Raw genomic sequence first — 22291 nt, forward strand, 5'->3', positions numbered from 1 at the left:
CCGATCGTCACTTTAATAACTCAAACTCTTTGTCCTAAGCGTGGTGATGGGTCAGTGTGGATCGTCCGTTAACAGCAGATTCAGTGAGCTGATCTGCGCATCTCTGATAGTTAAATAAGTTTTCCTTACCAGCGGCCGCCTGCTGCTTTCCCCGTCATGAACTGTTTGGCGATGGGCTGTGATAGCATCAGCGTTAACTGCTCTGCACTTGGCATCGATGTCTATTAGTCTTTGGGCCACTTGGAGAAGAATCCCTTGCTAGAGACCACATGGATGGGGCGGATATCAAGGCAGCACAGGTCCACACACACGCATCCTCCAGACCAGACTTCACTTCCAGTGGTTTTCTTTTGCTGTCCCGGCCGATGTAAGAACTTAAAGTGCTTGTCTGACTTTGACCTGACCGGCCTCTTGATTGAGCGGATGATGTTTCCTATTTGAGGTGGGGTTCTTGTGGCTTTCATATACATACAGCTCTGATTAGATACCCAGCACTCATCCTCATTAACCACGTCTCTAAAACGCTCCCACACCGCTCTTTTCTTTCCTTCGTTTTGTCTTGTTTTTAATTCTCCCTGTTTAAGTTTCTCTCAGATCTGTTTCTCCTCTGTTTCTGCTTTATAGGGCCCTGAACCCCCCGTCTCAGCAGGGTGTTTTCTCACCTCTAGTTTGAATAATGTCAGGGCAGTGGGTGAGTCCAGCTCTGTTTAGGTGGGAATGGCGAGTGTTGAGATAGTTTCATTATGTGCACAGAGGCAACACGGACGCAGGAGAGATGGACAGTGACTATGTTTACATGGACATCAGTAGGGCCAGACAGACTCTGCGGACGTTCTTTGCTATTTCGGTGGGGAATTTTGGTAAAAATCTGCAGATTTCTGCTGAATTATTTTGGGATTATCATAACTAAAACCTTAATATATGAAATAAAAAAAATATTATCTTTGTATTTAATGTTTAAAATGCAAACTTAATTTGGTGAACAAAGCAAGTCTCTCATATAATATCTCTACTGAAAGACAGAAAATATGCCTGTACAAACTATTGTAAATAAATCAGATGAAGATTTTGATATTAGTCTATAATATTACTGTAATTAATTTAAAAACTGAATAAATATAAATGTACACACATTTACTCAAGTAAATAAACAGAATTAATGAAGGGCTGAAAATCTGCAGAATTCTACGCGCGCAGATTCCGTGTGGGCCTAGACATCAGTAATCAAATGATTTGCTTTAATCTGAATAAGACACTAATATGATGGTGTTTACATGAGCTGCTGTTTAAATGTTCCTTTTATTGATCCTGTTTTACAGCTTATAGCACATGGATTGATGAATTGATTCATGGCGTCACCACGCTATCCACATTTCCTCCAGAGATTCATGTAATTTCAGGTGTTTCATTCTTAATTTGTGGACTTTAACTGCAGTTCGGCACTTTCACTTCATTCAGGAACATTTCCTGCATGCCCCCCGAGACAAACCAGATAGGACCGAATGTGAGGAACCAGGCCCGGATTGGCATATTGGGAGGACCGGGAGAATTCCTGGTGGGCCGGTCTGCTTTTTTGGCGGGTGGTGTCCCTAGCTGCCTGCACTCTCAGCAGTTTCACTTTACATTTATTTATTTATTTATTTATTTATTTATTTATTTATTTATTATTTTCACCATAGCCTCAGTGTTTTTATTCATTATTTTACCACAGCTCCACTGTTATTATTTATTTCCTCAGAGCAGAATGCAGCCTGCAGGTTAATGATGACTCCAACAGCAGCACCTTGCTCACTCATCAGCACAATCATTAAAGACACACGCAAGAGATGAAAATGGAGAATAAAAAGCACAAGGTGGTGCTGAAAAGCCCAGAATAATAAAAAGAGAAGGCTCTAGACACTGACGAGGGCAAATGGACTCAGCTGAGTACATTTTTTGCATTAAAACCAGCGGCTGTGAGAGTACAATAACACATGTAGACGATGAAACGGCCGGTAAGTTAACGCTCAGCTAGTTAAGTGCTTTGAGTGTCCAGAAAAGCGATATATAAATGTGAGGAATTGTTCCATAGTAGGAAACACACTGAAGCGAGTGTGTACAGGTCTTGAATATTCTTCCAAATTTAGTTTAACAGAAGAAAGAAACTCATAAAGGTTTGAAACCGAGTAAATAATGACGAGTTTCATTTTTGTATGAACTGTCCCTTTAAGACTGGAGTATATTACACAATACTGCAGACAACACTGTTATCCAACTCTTGTGTATAAAACACTGTATTGCGTATATGAGCCAGCAGGGGGCGCTGTGTGTTTGTGTGTGTGTGAGACACCTAAAACTGCTAATTAACTTGCTGGTTAATCAAGCAAATATTGTCTGAACGCTTGATTCTGATTGGCTGATGGGCACTCTAAGGCAGAGGTGTCGAACTCAGTTGCTGGAGGGCCGCAGCTCTGCACAGTTCAGTTCCAGCACACTCACCTGCAGGTTTCAAACGATTAGATTAATCAGGTGTGTTTAATTAAATTAACTGTGCAGATCTGCGGCCATCTGGGCACTGAGTTTGACACCTGTGCTCTCAGGTGTTTGCTTATTGTCAGATGAAGGCACAGCTAAAGTAGTTCCGGCAGGTTTTTACAGCTCCATATCACTCCGCTGAATGATTAGAGTTATTACACAGCTACAACAGTCAGAAATCCCATCAGAACACAACAGGAGGAGGAGATGTGGAGGACACTAGTGCTACACACAAGAGACGCTTGAGGAGGACACACACATCTGAACAGACTGTCATCAATAATTCCCTAATGCGTTATGATCATATCAGATTATGATGTCCGTATAGTAGTTGTGAAGTTGTCATTGTTTGTTTGTGCACTCATACAGTACAGGATGACATATCAGATTCCTCAGATTAGACATGAGAAGTTTATTATTCAAGTATTGAAGCACATCTGTAAAGCTGAGCATCTGTTTCTCTTCATAGAGAGCACGTTTCCAATAACATTAAAAAACTGAGGTCAGAAATACAGACACACCAGAGTTCATAAGCCAAAACAACCTGTACATGCCAATACAACAGCGAGCAAACATATTACACTCCGATACCGATAATAATAGTGTCATAATGCTGACGACTAATGAGCTCTGCAGTTAGCACCACTGGCCACACAAATAAAGGATCTTTATACGACTGAGGAACGGCACAGGAGAGGCTGCTTGGTTTCCAGGGAAGGATTGAGTTTGATTCTCTACAGTAATTCACAGAGAACAACACATGAGCGATCAGCATTTAATTCATCTACAGCAGCGGTCCTCAATCTCACCCTCTTCTAAATCTGATTTTTATTAGCAGAAATGAACCCTGATCCAAAAGATGAATATTGTGATTTGATCTGCCCGTTGGCTTTAGATGATTGCATTAATATTCATCATAGTTGAGGAGCGCTGATCCACAGAGAAACTGAAATAATATCCTCCTCAACAGAACAAACACATGAACACACTTCAAAACAACACAATAACTCTGATAAACACAAGAAGGACACCTCAGAGAGACCAGCTTTTGTAAGTTTACTTTAAATTGCTGCATCCTGAAACACAATGACTGATGTTTTACTTGATGTAGTGGACTTTCCCCCTCTGAATCTTGAATTGGTGATAAACACTAAACTATATGAACATGCCGACCGGACCTGTGATCTGGCTAAATCCTCCATCTGCACTGATCCTCAGTCAGCATCTTCATCAACACTGGCTGAAATGAACACGTGGCTGAGTGTAAACGCCCCCCTGCCTGTCAATCATCACTCTAGCCCCACCCACTCCCCTGTCAATCATAGACTCCGCCCACCACCTCGCGAGCTGTTAGAGATTGGTGATGAATCTGCAGTCCATCGCCGCCGCCGTCGTCACAGGAAGTTGTTTGTAATCTCCTGCCGGTGTTCAAACAGGTCCTCTGCCGCTGCACTGTAGGCGTCACCTGTGGGGGAAGCTCAATTATTAACTATAGTTCTCTAATGAGAGCGCTGGTGTTCATGTGATGTAAACTCACCCGTGTGGCAGCTGTACAGATAGACTCGTCCACCGTCATACCGACATCTGCAGCGCATCACATTATTCTGGAAATCAGACTCAGCCATATCCAGAGACGGGTTTACCTCCACCTGATCCAGAACAGACCAGCAGAAACCAGAACAGACCAGTATAAACCATCAGAAACCAGAACAGACCAGCACAAAGCATCAGAAACCAGAACAGACCAGTATAAACCATCAGAAACCAGAACAGACCAGCACAAAGTCTTCTTTCTGTTTGCCCATCATTATTTGCTCCTTTGCAGTGTTTCCCAGCCCTGTTCCTGCAGACACACCAACAGCACACACTCTGGCCGTGTCCCTCGTCTGACCTCCTCATTCAGGTGTCCAGGCGTCTCCTCTGCTGTTCTGCTGAGTGTTTGAGTAGGGAGAGGGTGAACATGAGCTGTTGGTGCGCCTTCAGGAACAGGGCTGGGAAACACTGCTCTACAGAACAAACCACTGCAGACCAGCGCAGACCAGCGCCGGGGTTCAGGGGCAGATCGGACGAGTCACGTGCTGTTTCCAGTCAGAGACACCTGTGTGAAGCAGCAGTCCAACTCTCTTACAGAAACACAGATGTGTGTGTGTGTGTGTGTGTGTGTGCGCGTGTGAGACCTGGAAGATGTAGTTCCCGGGCCTGACGTCAGTGATGTCCACCCACTGGCAGTCGATGTCATGTCTGTACGTATCCCAGCAGCCCACTGTGATGCCCTGATCACCCATGTTGTAGCAGGCGAAGCGCTTGCTCAGACCTGCTCACACACACACACACACACACACACACTCTAATCATTATTATTGATCATTGATTATACAATAAACTCACACAAACACTGAACACTGAGTTTGTTTTATTTGTGTGTGTGTGTGCGTGTGTGTGTGTGTGCGTGCGTGCGTGTGTGTGTGTGTGTGTGTGTGTGTGTGTGTGTGTGTTTGCGTGTTTATGTATGAGTGTGTAAATGGCGTGTGTGTATGTGTGCACCTTCAGGGCAGTATGTGTCCTCCAGACAGAAGCTGGCCTTGTGACCCTCCGCGACCCTCGTGCCGTTCAGGGTCAGGAGGTCGTAGTGTGTGAACACCTCGATGCTGTGGTAATGCCTGCAGGAGACACAACATCAGCTGATCACATGACACACAGCCAGACTCTCATTGGCTGGACGAGAGTGACATGACACACACAAACACACAGCTGTGGTGATGTGTGTAGTGTACAGGCTGTATATTCTGAAACTCAGCCCTCACAGCACACACACACACACACACACACACACACGTTTATCAAAAACACTATATCAAATATGCATGCACACACACTATTTATCTAACACACACCTACACAATCACACTGTATCACACACACTGACTATCAAATACACACACACACACACACTCAGTATCGTGCCACTGCACGGTCTTGTGTGTTTGATTAGTGGATATATTCCTCCAGACCCGCAGATGGCGCTGGAGTGTGTGTAGTGCGCGCTCAGGTGTTTGCTGCTGTAGATGCAGGAGTGTGTGTGTGTGTGTGTGTGTGTGTGTGTGTTTGATATTCTCCAGCTTCATCAGCACAGAGGACACATGCTGGATGTTAAACCCCTGCTGATGGAGGACGTGCGGTGGTGTGTGTGACAACATGAGGATTACTGAAGACTGCAGAGTGTGTGTGAGTACCTGCTGTTCACGTGGTCAGGTGTGTGTGTGTGTGTGTGTGTGTTGGTTAGTAGTGTGTCTTGGAGAACTGCTGAGGAGTTTAGTGATGTTGATGTGTGTGTTGTTGATGTGTGTGTTGTTGATGTGTGTGTGTGTTGTTGATGTGTGTGTTGTTGATGTGTGTGTGTGTTGTTGATGTGTGTGTGTGTGTTGTTGTGCAGTGTTTGCTCTTTGCTGATTAGCACTGGAGCACAGGGCTCTGCTCATCAGACCTCTCTTAACTGATCTAAGATGATTCTGCTGATCCAGGATCTGTTCATCTTGATAACTGATCTCTGGCTAATTTGGTTCTTCAAACAAGTTCTTGAGTTAGATTCAAATGTCTGGATGAGCTGATCTGAGATCTGTGTGTGTGTTGTGAAGGACAGATCTATCCATCCTCCAAATCATGATCAGCAGTGCAGCAATTGGCTGACGGCACAGCAGCGTGATGACATCATCTGATGAATATTCAATTAGCCATGTCAGCTAAATGACATCAAATGATCAGTGAACGGTTTATTAAATATGATACACAATAACTACACCTGTGCTGTTACTGCAGGCGCTACACTGTCATGTGTGGAGAGTATTCATCATGTATTTCAGTGCAGATCAGTGCATAAACTGCATAAATTAATTTAGCATTAAAAAAGCATTTTGATATCGGTAAAGGTGTTAATCGCCGGCATATTAGCGGTCAAAACACACACATGACTGCAGACATTATTATCCTTTTTAAAAAAAGTCGAATATTGTGCAGGTACTATTATTGTACACCTAAAAAATCAATACATTTCCTCTTTGAGCCAGCAGGTGGCAGTCTTTGTACTATTATTTATGAGTGCAGATTGCATACGTTTTATTAATATATATTATTAAACTTTATATATATATATAGTTAAAAATATATATGTACTGTTTTCCCAAGTATATATCACTACTGTTAGAAAATATCAGCCATCAGTACACACTTTCAGTATTATCCTGATCTAGTCCTGTTTACATGCAATGAGCTGCTGCTCCAGAGCAGGTTTGAGCTACCAGACCTGTTACTATGACAACAACTCTCTGATCAGTTTTGAAGAACGAAACGATCCAGGATCATGTCAAATCGTCAATAACCAAATCCAGCTAATGGAGTAATCCACGAACGGAGAACAGACCCCAGATCTCCATCTGAAAGAGTGTTTAGCATAGGGCTAATGTAGCCGTCCAGCTCCACTATCTGTAATGTTGTGTGTATGTGAATAATGAAGGCTGGAGCCTTTACTAAAGCTCTGATGATCATCAGCAGTGTTGTTGACAGAGTTTGACTGGATCTTTATTATTCACGGCTTAATGTTTGCTTTGATTGTTCAGTGTTCACGCTTCACCATTGCACACACTTCAACATTTTATTGATCAGGTCTCTTGAACACTTCTGTTTATTTTATGATGAAGAGATCACATATTTACTTTAAATGTGTTTGTTTCTCACTGCCTTGATAATGTTGGTAAATTAGAATAAAGTGGTTAAGTTAAGGTGACGCGGTGGCGCAGTAGGTCTCACAATCGCCTCATGGTAAGAAGGTCTCTGGTTTGAGCCTCGGCTGGGTCAGTGTGTGTTTCTGTGTGGAGTTTGCATGTTCTCCCTGTGTTGGTGTGGGTTTCCTCCGGGTGCTCCGGTTTCCCCCACAGTCCAAACACATGCGCTATAGGGGAACTGATCAACTAAACTGGCCGTAGTGTGTGTGTGTGTGTGTGTGTGTGTGTGTGTAAATGAGTGTGTATGGGTGTTTCCCAGTACTGGGGTAAAAGTCTCAGTCCATATGAAAACACCAGAAGCTGTGATGCATGTTAAGAGCACAGTGAACCAGCAGGGGGCGGTAATGAGACTTATACTGAGCTCACAGCACACAGGCAATAGTGTACATGCAGAGCTAGTGTTCTTCCCTTACTGATAGACTTCCTGTGAAGGGTTAATGTGACGCTTTATTTTATTTGGCTCCTTTTACAGCACTGATGTTGTAGTGTAATTAAAATATAATCAGTTAATAGACTTTAGCGTTCGTTTAGTTGTTGAAGTGTAAACTGAGATAAAGAGCTGTTCACACACGCACACACACACACACACACACACACACACACACACACACACCTGTCAGGATCAGCAGGCGAGTGCAGAAACACCACTGAATATACTGGAGTAAAACACATGTAAATACATTAGAGACATGGTGTGGAGACAGGTCAGGTAATGCAGTGCTGCTGGTACCACCTGAGTCCCACTTTATAGCCCAAATCATTCAGGCTCATAACAGAGCTTAAACATGCAGATTTTGTAACGATAAACAGTTCACCAGAAGTGTTTGACCCAGGTTACTGACAAATTAAAAGTCCTTCTGCATATACCCTATTAAGTCAACGTTGTGAGTGAAGTGCATACAAAGCAATGCAAACGAGAGAACAGAGCGGAGCACCGTCACACAGGGGAACAGCCTGAAATATGCAGAGTGACTGTGGACAGACGTCCTCGCTGCGCTCTGTAATCACCATGACGTACTGAACCAGGCCAAATACGTAGTGGATGTAGTACTGATAGGGGCGGGGGGGAGTTAGGATGGGTGTAAGGGGCCCACACATTATTAGGGAAGTTATTAGGGGCCCTCATTGGCAACACACCCCCTCTCGCTCTTCACTTTCATCCGTGACAACACCCCCACACACCCTTGTCGGCAACTACCCTTCCAACCAGCCCCATAATCCCCCCCCAACTCCCTCCACCACTCTTCACTTTTGTCCATGGCACCACCCCCTCCCCCCCGCTCTTCACTTATGTCTGCACCGATATCCCCCCCCCCCCCCCCCCCCCCCTTCCATGAAAGGTTGTCTGAGGGCCCATGGCGACCCACCTGCCACCCACTAAGGTAACACTCAAACTACTGTGACTGTTGGGTTTAGTGTAGGGGCAGGTGTAGGTGATGTCCATTATGGAGTGGACCTGCTACAGTACATCATCACGCTGTGGGCTGCGGTGTTAGGGTTAGGATTTTGCCCCGTTCACATTTTCCACGTTAGGTGCGAACCCAGCCCTTTCAGCCAATCAGAGAAGAGAAAACAGTGCACACACTGATGTCATGTGACAACAACTCTCTTCAGGAGAATCTTCACCCGGACCAGAGTTTCAGAACGCTTTCACTCAGTCACCTGATCTAGTGTTTCCCTGTGCACAGAGCCTCAGTCTGCAACTTCAGATTCAAAACACTGAATGATGATTGCCTGTGTGCAAATGCAGAGCTGTACACACACACACACGCACACAGACACACACACACACACACACACACACACACACACACACACACACCTGTGGCATTGGTGCCAGGTCCAGGACTCTCGTGTGGCTCTGGGTCTGAAGTCTGCACGTCCAAGGTTCATGATGCGCGAGCTGAAGCGCAGCAGGCGGCGGTGTGTGTACGCGAGCGTGTGTGTGTTTCTCCAGTCGATGCGCGCCGCAGACGAGGACAGGCAGTTCTCCTCATGAGCGCAGGTCAGCAGGTGCAGAGGCCGATCCTCCACATACGCTGACTCCTGCACCAGCTGCGCATCCACCACCAGATCCGGAGCCACTGCGCACATATACACACGCGCACACACACACACACACACACACACACACACACACACACACACACACACACACACACACACACACACACACACACAGTAGTGGCGGAGAGGTTATGCAGAGCTCAGATGATGAGGACACACACACACACACACACACACACACATACACACACACACAGTAGTGGCGGAGAGGTTATGCAGAGCTCAGATGATGAGGACACACACACACACACACACACACACACAGTCAATATTGTCAGTGTGGTGTGTGTCAGTGGTCATACCATCGACACAGGTGACGCCGGCGGCTCTAGCTCCGCCCCCTCGAGGACAGTACACCTGTGTGTTTCTGCGGCACTGCTGTACGGAGAGCTCAGACCCGACACAGTGAGTCCCGCTCAGCAGAACCTCCTCTGAGCCTGAGCTGCTGGGCCAGAACCACGTCTCCTGTACACACACACACACACACACACACACGCACAAACACGTTACACACAGCACACAACTTACATTCACACACACTGTCACACACATAACAGATGCATACACAAACACACACACCTAACACATGTAAACACAAACACACTGTCACACGCATAACACATGCATACACACACGCATAACACACACACACACACGTAAGACATACAAACAAATGCACACATACAACACATGCATACACAAACACACACACACACACATAATGCACACAAACACACTGTCACACACATAACACATACATTCACACACATAACAGACACAAACACAGTCACACACAACACATACAAACAAACACAACATGCATACACAAGCACACGCACACATAATACACACACAGTCACACACATAACACATACAAACACTGTCACACGCATAACACATGCATACACAAACACACTCGCATGTACACAAATACAAACACACTGTCACACACAAACACACTCACATGCATATGCAAACAGACACACACAACACACATTCACAAACACACACTGTCACACGCATCACACATGCATACACAAACACACACATAACACATGTAAACACACACACACTATCACACATGACACATACACACACTGTCACACGCATAACACACATACACAAACACACTGTTACACACATAACACACATACACAAACACACTGTCACACACATAAATGCACAAACAGTCATGGATAAAACATGCAGACAACACACACTACATCACACATATTGACACTCATACAAAACGCAACATAACAGGTTACATACACAAACGTGACGTCACAAACATAACACAGCACACACACACATATACATGGTGTTACACTACACAAGCATACAGTGTCACACATCACATGAACGCAACACATGGCGTCACACAACACACAAACACTGTGACACACTCAACACAACATGCACAAATGTGTCATACATTACATAACACCACACACACACAACACACATGTAGTCACACACATAACACATGCATAAGAACACACACATACAAACGCATGATGTCACACATCACATGCACACACAAACAGTCTGACAACAGTGTCACACAACACACACATACAACAGTGTCACACAACACACACATACAACAGTGTCACACAACACACACATACAACAGTGTCACACATCATATAGACACACAATGCGACACACACACACACACACACACACACACACACACACACACACACACACACACACACACACACACACACACACACACACACACACACACACACGTGAGCGTGACCGCAGGAATCCAGCAGAGGCTAATAACGGCCACTATTACAGCTAATTCATGGACATTATCAAATATTTTCCGCTCTCCCTCCAGCGTCTGTTTCCCGAGAGCCGCTTTCACACAGGCTTTATAAGAGCTGAGTGCGCTCCTCATCCAGCGGCGCTATTTTGGGTTTGTTTTCTCTCTGGGTTTCCTGCTCTTTCCCTGAATCTGAGCAAGGCTGTAATTTCCCTCTGCATGGGAAACAACAGGCCAGAAAACAAAAGCACAGCGGATGTAAACACTGACTGAAAGAGCAGTCAATAAAACACACACACACACACACACACACACACTGCGTTATGGACAACATTAATGATCATCATCGAGGGTCTCTCTGTCCATCTGATTGCTGAATAAACAGACGCACTGAATCTACATGCACTCCCACTCTCTGACAGTAGATGGCGCTTATTCACACACATGCCAGGATGCTGCTGTGTTTACAGAGCTCAGCATGTGTGAGTAAACCCTCACAGGCCTCTCACACACACTCATATCTCCTCCAGGATGCTTTACAGTAATATATATGTGCTGATACATTAGATTAGTCAGTACTGAAGATAAATCTGGAGCTGATCTAGCTAAATAACTTACGGTAACGGTCCAGAAATGACAAGCCTAAAGTTATACGAGAGGGAAACATATGAAATACAAGTTTAATGATCAGGAAAATCAAGAGGAACTCCACACAGTTAAATAATGGACATTTAGGAGCTTCTAATGTTATTCAGCAATATTGTGCATTAATTTAAATGTGTTGTCCTATTTCTAAACATGTTCAGTCATTAGAATATGATTTACTTCAGTCAGGTTATTTTCAGCTGAGTCCCTTTATTAATCAGGGGTCACCACAGTGGAATGAACCACCAACTATTCCAACACACTTTTTACACAGCGGATTCCCTTCCAGCCACAACCCATCACTGGGAAACACCCATACACACTCATTCATACACACATACACTACGGACAACTTAGCTTACCCAATCCCCCTATAGCGCATGTGTTTGGACTGTGGGGGAAAGCGGAGCACCCGGAGGAAACCCACGCCAACACGGGGAGAACATGCAAACTCCACACACAAACACACACTGAACCAGCTGGAACTCGAACCAGAGACCTTCTCGCTGTGAGGTGATCGTGCTGCTCACTGTGCCACCAATATGTATTTGTATCGGTTCAATAATCTCTGGCCTCACTGCCTACAGCAGCCCAGTGTTCCCATGCAGTCTCCCAACCAGACTCAGCTTCAGGACCGCTCTGCAGGGTGATATGGCTGAAGGTGAAAGTGTGTGTGTGTGTGTGTTTGTGTGTGTGTGTGTGTCAGACCTGATGAGCTCTGGAAGCGAAGCCGAAGCCGAGCTGTCTGCACACCACCATGGCCTCATTGATGTTCCAGTTCTCGCTGCAGACGGAGCCCCATCTCTGCTGTCCTCCCACCTCCATCAGCACCTCCACCCGGCCCTCCGCTGACTCCCGACCCCCAGCCAGACGCACCTGCGCACACACACACACACACACACACACACACACACACACACACATACACACACACACACACACACACACACACACACACACACACACACGCAAAATATATTGTAAACTTTAAATTGTCAAAAGTAGTTCTCTCCATATGGTCAATGCTGAGTAACTGAGTATATATGAGCAGAATCACACGAGTAGCACTGCTGTATGTACAAATTGGCTAAATTGTCCGTAGTGTATGAGTGTGAGTGAGTGTGTGTGTATGGGTGTTTCCCAGTGATGGGTTGCAGCTGGAGGGGCATCCGCTGCGTAAAACATGTGCTGGATAAGTTGGCGGTTCATTCTGCTGTGGCGACCTGTGATTAATAAGGAGACTAAGTCGAAAAGAGAATGAATGAATGAATGAATGAATGAATGAGTTGTTTTAAGAGATTGTTGCGGTTGTTGAAGCTACTAAATCATATAGACAGGAACAGAACCGACCTGATTCAGATGTGTGTTCTGACTGGAGCATCAGAAGACGTGCAATAGGCATCATCAAAGCCCTGATTTCTACAGTTTTTACCCTAAAGGGCTCCACAGATTACTCAGATAAAATGGCCTGTTGTTGCACAAACGTGTGAGCATTAGACTGACTGTTCCACATGCAACATTATCTACTGTAGATAGGCATGTGGCGATCACCGTTCTCAGGGTTTACCGCGGTTTGGAAAAGTCAAGGTTTTAAAACCGCCAACATGTTCTGTTATACCGCTCCTACAGTATGTGGAAGGTTTTATTATTTAGGTTTAAAGTTGTTTTAGCAGAACAATATCTCCAGCAGAAAATATCTCCAAAGAGACTGTTTACCATGGTAATGAAATCAGTGTTATTAAACTAATGAAGACAGCAGAAGTCAGTGAGTGATTTCAGCTATTCTGACATGTTTACTGCTCCACAATACACCAGAATACTAAAGTTCCTCAAACTGAAGTATATTGTGTTCAATAGGGGGGAAGTGGTTGTTTTTTTACCCAGACATTTAAAAAGAGCCTATATTAGAGCAGTGATCACTATACTAGGAAACAGTGATAATATAATCCAAGGTCATCATACCGTCTGAATCTTATCCTGGCCCATGCCAATGTGTAGACAGAGCGTTAATGACGATACTACAGTTTACAAAGTACAGCGGCACCGCCAGTATTCTGGAGCCACAGTACTGGTAAACCAGCAACCCTCTATCACTATATACTCAATTACTCAGCATTGTGTGTGTGTGTGTGTGTGTGTGTGTGTGTGTGTGTGTGTGTGTGTGTGTGTGTGTGTGTGTGTCATACAGTGCCGCTCAGGCCGGTGTTGGGCACGTTGCAGCGCACAGACGCGTCCTGTGTGTGTCTGCAGCTGTACAGCGGAACGTCCTGGAAGCGACACTCAGTGATGGAGCTCTCCTGACCAGAACACTGCACTTCATCCATGTGGATGGGGCCCGTACCTGACACACACACACACACACACACACACACACTTGATCATTAATAGCATCCTGTACATATATTCATCTATTGTAAATCTCTGTTCATAGCTAATACACCTGTTACATGTGTAATGACAATAATGTAATCTAACATACACAAACACAGATGAACACATATGCACAAACACACAAAGACACAGATCAACACACAAGACAAGCAGTGGAATATGAGTATAAGAGGATATATTTAATCTGATCTGTTTAATAATGTTAATGTTTCTGATTTCAGCGCAGTAATAACCCAAAATATCTGCACTCATCCCCCTGACGTTATACACGTCCTCATAAACCACCAAAACCAGCACACACACTCAGACGTCTGTGTCCTCTTTACCTGCTAGAAATAGAGATCAGCGCGTTGTGTTTGGCAGAAAACCGCTGCGTCTGGCTGCGTGTGTGTGTGTGTGTGTGATGTGGACACTGCAGTGGCTAAATTACACACACCGGCCAAGTGGAAGAGTTTAATAGCTGGAAATAGAATCAGACGTGTGTGTGTGTGTGTGTCTGTGTGTGTGCGTGTGTCTGTGTGTGTGTGTGATGGACGAAACTCCCTGTAATTTGTGCAGAGTTGGGTCATGATGTCAGCATACACACACACACACACACACACACACACACACACACGTGTACATGTCTCCTTAGACAACGGTGGATTATTCAGAGCATTAACACACAGACTGCTGGAAACAGAAATACACCACGGCCACATCACACACTGCAGCAGAGCATGCTGGGAAACCTGCTGAGATGGAAAAGCTCACTTTACAGACGATCACTGATGTGTTCATTCAGAACTCAGAGCTCAATCTCCACAGACTCTACAGTTACAGTTTAATAATACTCCTGAACTAAACTCTTTAATTTATTATTATTACATGAGGCAGCATGGTGGCGCAGTGGGTAGCATGATCGCCTCACAGTAAGAAGGTCGCTGGTTCGAGTCCCGGCTGGGTCAGTTGGTGTTTCTGTGTGGAGTTTGCATGTTCTCCCCGTGTTGGTGTGGGTTTCCTCCGGGTGCTCCGGTTTCCCCCACAGTCCAAACACATGCGCAATAGGGGAATTGATCAACTAAGCTGGCTGTAGTGTATGAGTGGGTATGGGTGTTTCCCAGAACTAGGTTGCAGCTGTAAGGGGAAAAGCTGTGTAAAACATATGCTGGGATAGTTGGCGGTTCACTCCACTGTGGCTACCACTGATGAATATAGGACTAAGCCGAAGGAAAATGAGTGAGTTATTACATGACTGTATGGAATACTGGATCCTGATTGGTCAGTTTTGTCTCCAGGTTAGTGTATACTCCATCAGCTGTTTTAGTCTGTCAGCTTTGTTTAATTAATTGTTCTGTTTTGTGGCCAGTAGCTGTGTGATAATCAGGATAAAGTACATCCAGACGGTTGTTTTCTCAGAATAAAGCCTTCAGTCTCCTACAGCAGTGCTGCACTTCACATCTGCTGCTGATAAACCTGTCACGCTTTAACCCTTTACAGGCATCGTAACCACCTAGTTGACCTTTTATCCATAGGTTATCGTTATCATTTTAATTGCTTATGACTATTTATCAGAGTTGTGCCAGCATATTATTCAATACAAGATCTGGGTCCAAAAATATTTTCAAGAAGTGCACCTTAAAGAGTTAATGACAGTAAAGTTAAACACAAATGAACAGTGTTGACGTTGCTAGCTCACAGTGCAAGTATATTCACTCTGAACAGGAGTTTTGTTGACCTTTAATCTAAAATTCATTCATTCATTTCAGCTTAGTCTCTTATTCATCAGGGGTCACCACAGCGGAATGAACCGCCAACTATTCCAGCATGTTTAACACAGCGGATGCCTTTCCAGCTGCAAACCAGTACTGGGAAACACCCATTCACACTCATTCACACACACTCATACACTATGACCAGTTTAGTTGATCAGTTCCCCTATAGCGCATGTGTTTGTACTGTGGGGGGAACTGGAGCACTCGGAGGAAACCCACACCAACACGGGGAGAACATGCAAACTCCACACAGAAACACCAGCTGACCCAGCCGAGACTCGAACCAGAGACCTTCTTGCTGTGAGGCCACAGTGCTACCCACTGAGCCACCCTCATTCTAAAATCTATAATAAAGTAACCCTTTAACAACTTAATAATAATTGAAATAATCTAAATGGCTCAATAGAGCGGCTCTACACACAAAACCACAGCAAATCCTGCAGATGAAATATGCATATGAGGAGATTCATGTCAAGAACTCGCTTAATCCAGAGCGTGCTTCAGTCCAGTGTGTGTGTAGGAGGCTCAGTGTTCCCCCAGGAGCGTGAGTGTGTTAAACATTCTCATCTCAGACTCTGAGCTCAGTGTTTTCTGTTTAGACTCCATCCTCATTCAAGCCTGAAACTCAAACCGAGCTCCGCTGGGAACAGAGGAAATACCAGTCAAACCAGCGGCTCATATCAGCGCCGCATCTCCAACACATTTTCCATATTAAAGTGTTTATTCATCCACAGATGAACATTTACTCGCCGCAGACTCTCCCTCAACTGGGTCACAACCTGCATCAGCTTCTGTTCAACACAGAAGAAGATATTGTGAAGAATGCTGGAAACCATTGGCTTACACAGTATATGTTTTTCCTACTACGGAACTCAATGGTTACAGGCTTTCAGCATTCTTCAAAATATCTTCTTTAGTGTTCAACAGAAGAAAGAAACACTTAGTGAATGGTGAGTAGATTTTATTTTTGGATGAACTGACCCTTAGGGCAGAGTAAATGATGATAGAATTTCCCTTTTACCCTCCTGTTGACTAACGGGTCAAAAATGACCCAGAAATGAAAAAACCTCAATTATATATATTTAATCTTGAAGTTTGGTGACATTTTCTAAAATTTCCATGAAGGCTGAACACGTTTAGGGAACAAGTACTGTCACACACACACACACACACACACACGCACACACACACACGCACACACACACACACACACACACACACACACACACACACACACACACACACACACACACACACACACACACTAATGATCTGCTGCTTTATCTGTAATGAACACTGTCCTGCTAAACTCTCTTCACACGTCTCCTTCAGTGAGAGTCGAGTGTCGTCTACTGAGTGAACACTGTAGAAACACTGCACACTGATGAGGGAACACCCAAACACTCAGTGAAGATGAGCTTGTGTCTTCATGAACAGGTCTGAGGATTGATCTGCTGTATTGTAGAGGTTTAGGGGCTCGTTCTGACCCTCAGTGTGTAATAGTGTACACTGATTTACAGACAGCAGGAGTGGTAATGCTGTGTGTGTGTGTGTTACCTTGACCCATGAGTGCTCCCCGTGGGGCGTCTCTGGCGGAACCGAAGCCCAGCTCTCTGCACACCACACTGGCCGCAGTGAGATCCCAGCGCCGGTCGCACACCGTCCCCCATTTACCCTCACGCAGCACCTCCACACGGCCCTCGCCTACCCGCGCACCTGCCTTCAGACGCACTGCTGCCTGCAGTACACACACACACACACACTGAGGAGATGCAGGATATAACACTGAAACATTACATTAACCCGTGTGTGCTGTTGGGTCGTTTTCATGACTCTGGGCTGATTTTGAGGGTTAATTAGACCTCATCTCTCTCTGTGTTTCAGCAGATGTGATGATTTCTGCTGATCAATCTGATTTGGACTCAGGATCTCCTCAACACAGGTCAGATTGAGTCTCCTTTGGTGATGTTGCTGCTGTTGTTCCTCCATTATCATCACATTTAAAGCCATGACAGCAGATGATCCTGCATTCTGGAGTGTCTCTGGTACTGTTGATCATCAGTTGCAGAACTCCACTGAACTCCTCATTAAAGACCCATGAGGCCCATCTAAAGGGTTAATGCTGCACACTGATGATCAACAGTACAATTACAGCTCTTATTGACCTCTGAAAATGATTTAGCATCAGTCAGTAATGCAGGGTCATCTGCTGTCATGGCTTTAAATGTGATGATAATGGAGGAACAACAGCAGCACCATCACCAAAGCAGACTCAGTCTGAACTCTACACAAGAGTTAAGGGTTTCCATGAGTGAATCGGCATTCATCAAAGCACTGAATGTTGAATGAAGCCCTTCTCTGTTATTTCCTATACGTCTCGTCTGCCTTAAGAGTTTCACAAACACAGTTAATGATGACAGACTGCTGCTGCTGCTGTATGGGCTGCATTTACTGTATTACTACATTAACCCTTTAACTACCCCACCAACAAAAGCATGTCTGGATTGGGTTTCTAAACTCCTAATGCCGCTAGTTAACACACTCAATGCATTTTTTCAACACATCACATCATTTCTAAAATATCAGCCTCTACCAAAGGGTTGAGATGTTGATTTATGGTGAAAGTACCGTAATAATACATATACTATGGAAAATATGAAGTGTAAGAGCATTTTAATATATATATATAAAATCAGACATATTTAAAGACTAAACCACCTTTATTTACTGAAGTATGCCAGTTCAAGAGTTCACACTGAGCTGATGATTGATTATGAAGCGTGTTCGGCATGCTGTCCTGTGAGAGAGCTCTGAGCTCAGAAGATCCTCGAGCACGGGGCTCCCTCCCGTTTGCAAGGCGAGAGGGGAGTTTGAGCTCAGGTAGATCTGGAGAACTCCCCTGCTGTAGTAGCTCATGAACAGATAGTGATCGCTCTTCCCTACTGAAAAATCCAGCTTAAACCAGCCTAGGCTGGTTGGCTGGTTTTAGCTGGTTGACCAGGCTGGTTTTAGAGGGGGTTTGGCCATTTCCAGGCTGACTTCCAGCCATTTCCAACCTGGTCTTAGCTGGTCAGGCTGGAAAATGACCAGCTAAATCCAGCTAAAACCAGCTTGACCAGCCTGGTTTAAGCTGGACATAGCTGGTTTTGGCTGGGCTCCATTTTCCAGCCTGACCAGCTAAGACCAGGTTGGAAATGGCTGGAAACCAGCCTGGAAATGGCCAAACCCCCTCTAAAACCAGCCTGGTCAACCAGCTAAAACCAGCCAACCAGCCTAGGCTGGTTTAAGCTGTTTTTTCAGTAGGGCTAAGAGATAACTACTTACTGGGAGCACGTCTATGGTGCTGATTTGGATTAGTCAATTCACTTAAGTTTACACTTAATGTTTTTGGACTGTGGGAGGAAACCGGGGAACCCGGGGGAAACCCACATGAGCACGGGGAGAACGTGTAAACTCCACACAGAAATGTCAGCTGGCTTGGTAAGGACTAGAACCAGTGATGTTCTTGCTGTGAGGCAACAGTGCTAACCACTGGGCCACCGTGCCACCCATCTAAAGGAGGAGGAGTGGGGGTGGAAGGGGGGATTCTTCAAAATGAAGATGGCTGTGATATGGAACTGAGGGTGTTTATAGTGGCTTAGGAATCGTCTGATTGGTGAATCATGGATTGGATAATGCAGGACCAGCCGTGAGCATTCATAATCACATGATCCTCTTCAAATTAGTTTATAAATAAACTTCAGTAAATATTTCAGATTCTCATTTAATGTGTTCTTGTTTTTTTTGTTTGTTTGGTTAGTTTTTGGTAAACTAATAACGCTGTGTGTGTGTGTGTGTGTGTGTGTGTGTGTGTGTGTGTGTGTGTGTGTGTGTGTGTGTGTGTGTGTGTGTAAACCATTATTTAAAGCAGTCACTCTTTAAATGCCTTTACTAGTCACAACATGGTCAACCGTTTCCAGCAGGCAGTCGAAGGGTTAATACTGCTGATCTGAAGAGCTAAGGGGAAATAAAGAGTCACACTTAAGAGAAAAGCTTCAGATGCTGTGTGTAACCGGGTACAGGTGCTCACGTTGGTAGGGCGTCTGGAGTTGGAGTCTGTGTTGAACTGAGCTCCAGGAACGCAGCGCACCACCGCATGCATCCCTCCAGCACAGGGGACATCATCACTGCGCGATACAGACAGCAGAGCCCGACACTGAGCCAGAGACACCTCTGAGCCTGAACACTGCACACGCTCCACCCAGAACTGCTTCTTACTGACCGTAGACCTGCACACACAACACACACACAACACTGTTCACACACACACATCTGCATACCACATCCGTCAGTGTGAGGGGAGACGTTTCATTCTGTTCTGGACTGTTGTTTAACCGAGATTACAATAGCAGAGTTTAGACTGGTTCAGCACAATAAATCGACCCGTATAGTCACTGTGATTAAGAGAAGAGCAATATCCACATCAGAGAGACGAGCAATACTTCTCATTAGTTTTATGTGAGGGTGGTTAGCACGGTGGTCTCACAGCAAGAAGGTCGCTGGTTCGAGTCTCAGCTGGGTCAGTGTGTGTTTCTGTGTGGAGTTTGCATGTTCTCCCCGTGTTGGTGTGGGTTTCCTCCGGGTGCTCCGGTTTCCCCCACAGTCCAAACACATGCGCTATAGGGGAACTGATCAACTAAACTGGCCGTAGTGTATGAGTGTGTGTGTGAATGAGAGTATATGGGTGTTTCCCAGTACTGGGTTGCGGCTGGAAGTGGATCCGCTGTGTAAAACATATGTTGGAATAGTTGGCGGTTCATTCCTCTGTGGCGACCCCTGATTAATAAAGGGACTAACCTGAAGGAGAATGAATGAATGAATGAATGAATGTGATGTGTCGAGCGTTTGTGTGCTGCCCGCATAGGTTCTCTAAATCTGACCAATCAGATGAGTCCTCCAGCAGGTGCTGTTAGCTGAACTAGAGCTGATGATAAACAGTAATGGTGGGAGACCAGAGAGGGAAATCACAACACACTATAATAATCTGAGTTTATGGTCAGAGTTTAGTCATTCCTGCTGTGTTATTGTCTAAATCAGGGGTGGCCAAGCTTTTTGGGTCGAGGGCCAGATTTTACATACATCAAACAGACATGCATATATACTGTGTGTGTATGTATATATATATATATATATATATATATATATATATATATATATGTATGTGTGTGTGTGTGTATACATATATATATATGTGTGTGAGTGAGTGTGTGTGTGTGTATATTATTATGGAATTATTTTATTTCATCATCCAGCTGTGTTTCTAGAAAGACTTCTGTTTTAAAATCTTGACTCTTCTCTGGGTAAATTACAGTTGCAGCACTCATCAGACACTCCTATATTAATTCTCATTCAGTGAAGGGTTTCCTGTGCTGTGTGATTAGCTGAGCGACCTCATAACTAGCCTGCGTAGAATTTTCTTGCACTTTATTAGCATGAATAAACTGCTGTTGTTGAGCTGATAGCGCAGCTGCTAAGTGTTTTACTGTATGATCTCGTTCGGCACCAGTGTAAGAGCTGAGTTCCTGATGTTTTGTTCCATAATGTCTTTTAATATTATATTCCTTCATTACTGCAGCTGTTTCCAGGCAAATTAAGCAGACACATATCCTGCTGGCCTCTGGGAGGAAATATTCTTTACACCACCGTGCCTGAAATCTCCTGCACTTACTGCTGATTTATCTGGGTTGTGCCGTGGCTCGCCAAAACATGATGATCAATTCTGTTTGCTTCAGTTTGTTCGGTTCGTTTTGCTTCATAACAGGAAGTGCTGCCTAATTGAAGGCATGTGATAGCGACACCCGGTGGTTAATTATTGAATTACGTTCATGTTTGTGTAGCGGCCCAGATTCTATTAATGTTTATAAAAAGCCTCGCGGGCCGCCACAATACTGATTGCGGGCTGCAGATGGCCCGTGGGCCGTAGTTTGGACACCCCTGGTCTAAATGTTTACACCTTGACATAGTTTTTTGATTTAATTAGCTCAGAAAAATAGCTATGAGCTGTTATTTTAAGTATGATCATGATATAAATAAGAGTTTTTAAATTGCTGATAAAATAGCACTGATAAAGTTATTTATCTGGGAAATATCATTATCCCCACACTCCACAATACTGAATATAGCATGTTTTCCCAGCATCGTGCTGCTGAAAATAACTGAGTTGTCGATTTCCACCTTTTGCGCTTCACATGCTGATCTTAAACCACACTGCGTCTACAGCACAGCTCATGTGTTTTCATCATGTTATTGTTTAGTAATAGTGAATGAGAGATTCATACCTCACGGCTGGATCCTCCATCTTAGAGTCCCACAGTTTCCTGAGGCCA

The 22291-nt window shown here is 44.6% G+C and overlaps 2 protein-coding genes across 3 annotated transcripts in view; one reads left to right on the top strand and one right to left on the bottom strand.

Annotated features, from left to right (window-relative positions):
• Positions 1-2906: 2906 nt before the first annotated feature.
• The window catches only part of LOC130237062 (lysyl oxidase homolog 4), a 36031-nt gene continuing 16646 nt past the window's right edge, over positions 2907-22291 (bottom strand). For both annotated transcript variants that reach the window (XM_056467865.1, XM_056467866.1), the window contains exons 5-15: positions 22244-22282; positions 19996-20194; positions 17484-17664; positions 13968-14122; positions 12490-12657; positions 9662-9824; positions 9115-9376; positions 5059-5174; positions 4692-4828; positions 4052-4163; positions 2907-3979 (exon numbers count right to left, since the gene is read on the bottom strand). In XM_056467865.1, the coding sequence (XP_056323840.1) occupies positions 3909-3979; positions 4052-4163; positions 4692-4828; positions 5059-5174; positions 9115-9376; positions 9662-9824; positions 12490-12657; positions 13968-14122; positions 17484-17664; positions 19996-20194; positions 22244-22282 (1603 nt within the window). In that variant the 3' untranslated portion in view covers positions 2907-3908. The remainder of the gene's footprint in view (positions 3980-4051; positions 4164-4691; positions 4829-5058; positions 5175-9114; positions 9377-9661; positions 9825-12489; positions 12658-13967; positions 14123-17483; positions 17665-19995; positions 20195-22243; positions 22283-22291) is intronic.
• Positions 5719-22291, top strand: part of filip1l (filamin A interacting protein 1-like) — a 98336-nt gene continuing 81763 nt past the window's right edge. Inside the window, exon 1 of the mRNA XM_056467864.1 lies at positions 5719-5739. The gene's annotated coding sequence lies outside the window, so the exon portion shown is untranslated. The remainder of the gene's footprint in view (positions 5740-22291) is intronic.

Source organism: Danio aesculapii, chromosome 11 (assembly GCF_903798145.1).
Source record: "Danio aesculapii chromosome 11, fDanAes4.1, whole genome shotgun sequence".
NCBI lineage: Eukaryota > Metazoa > Chordata > Actinopteri > Cypriniformes > Danionidae > Danio > Danio aesculapii.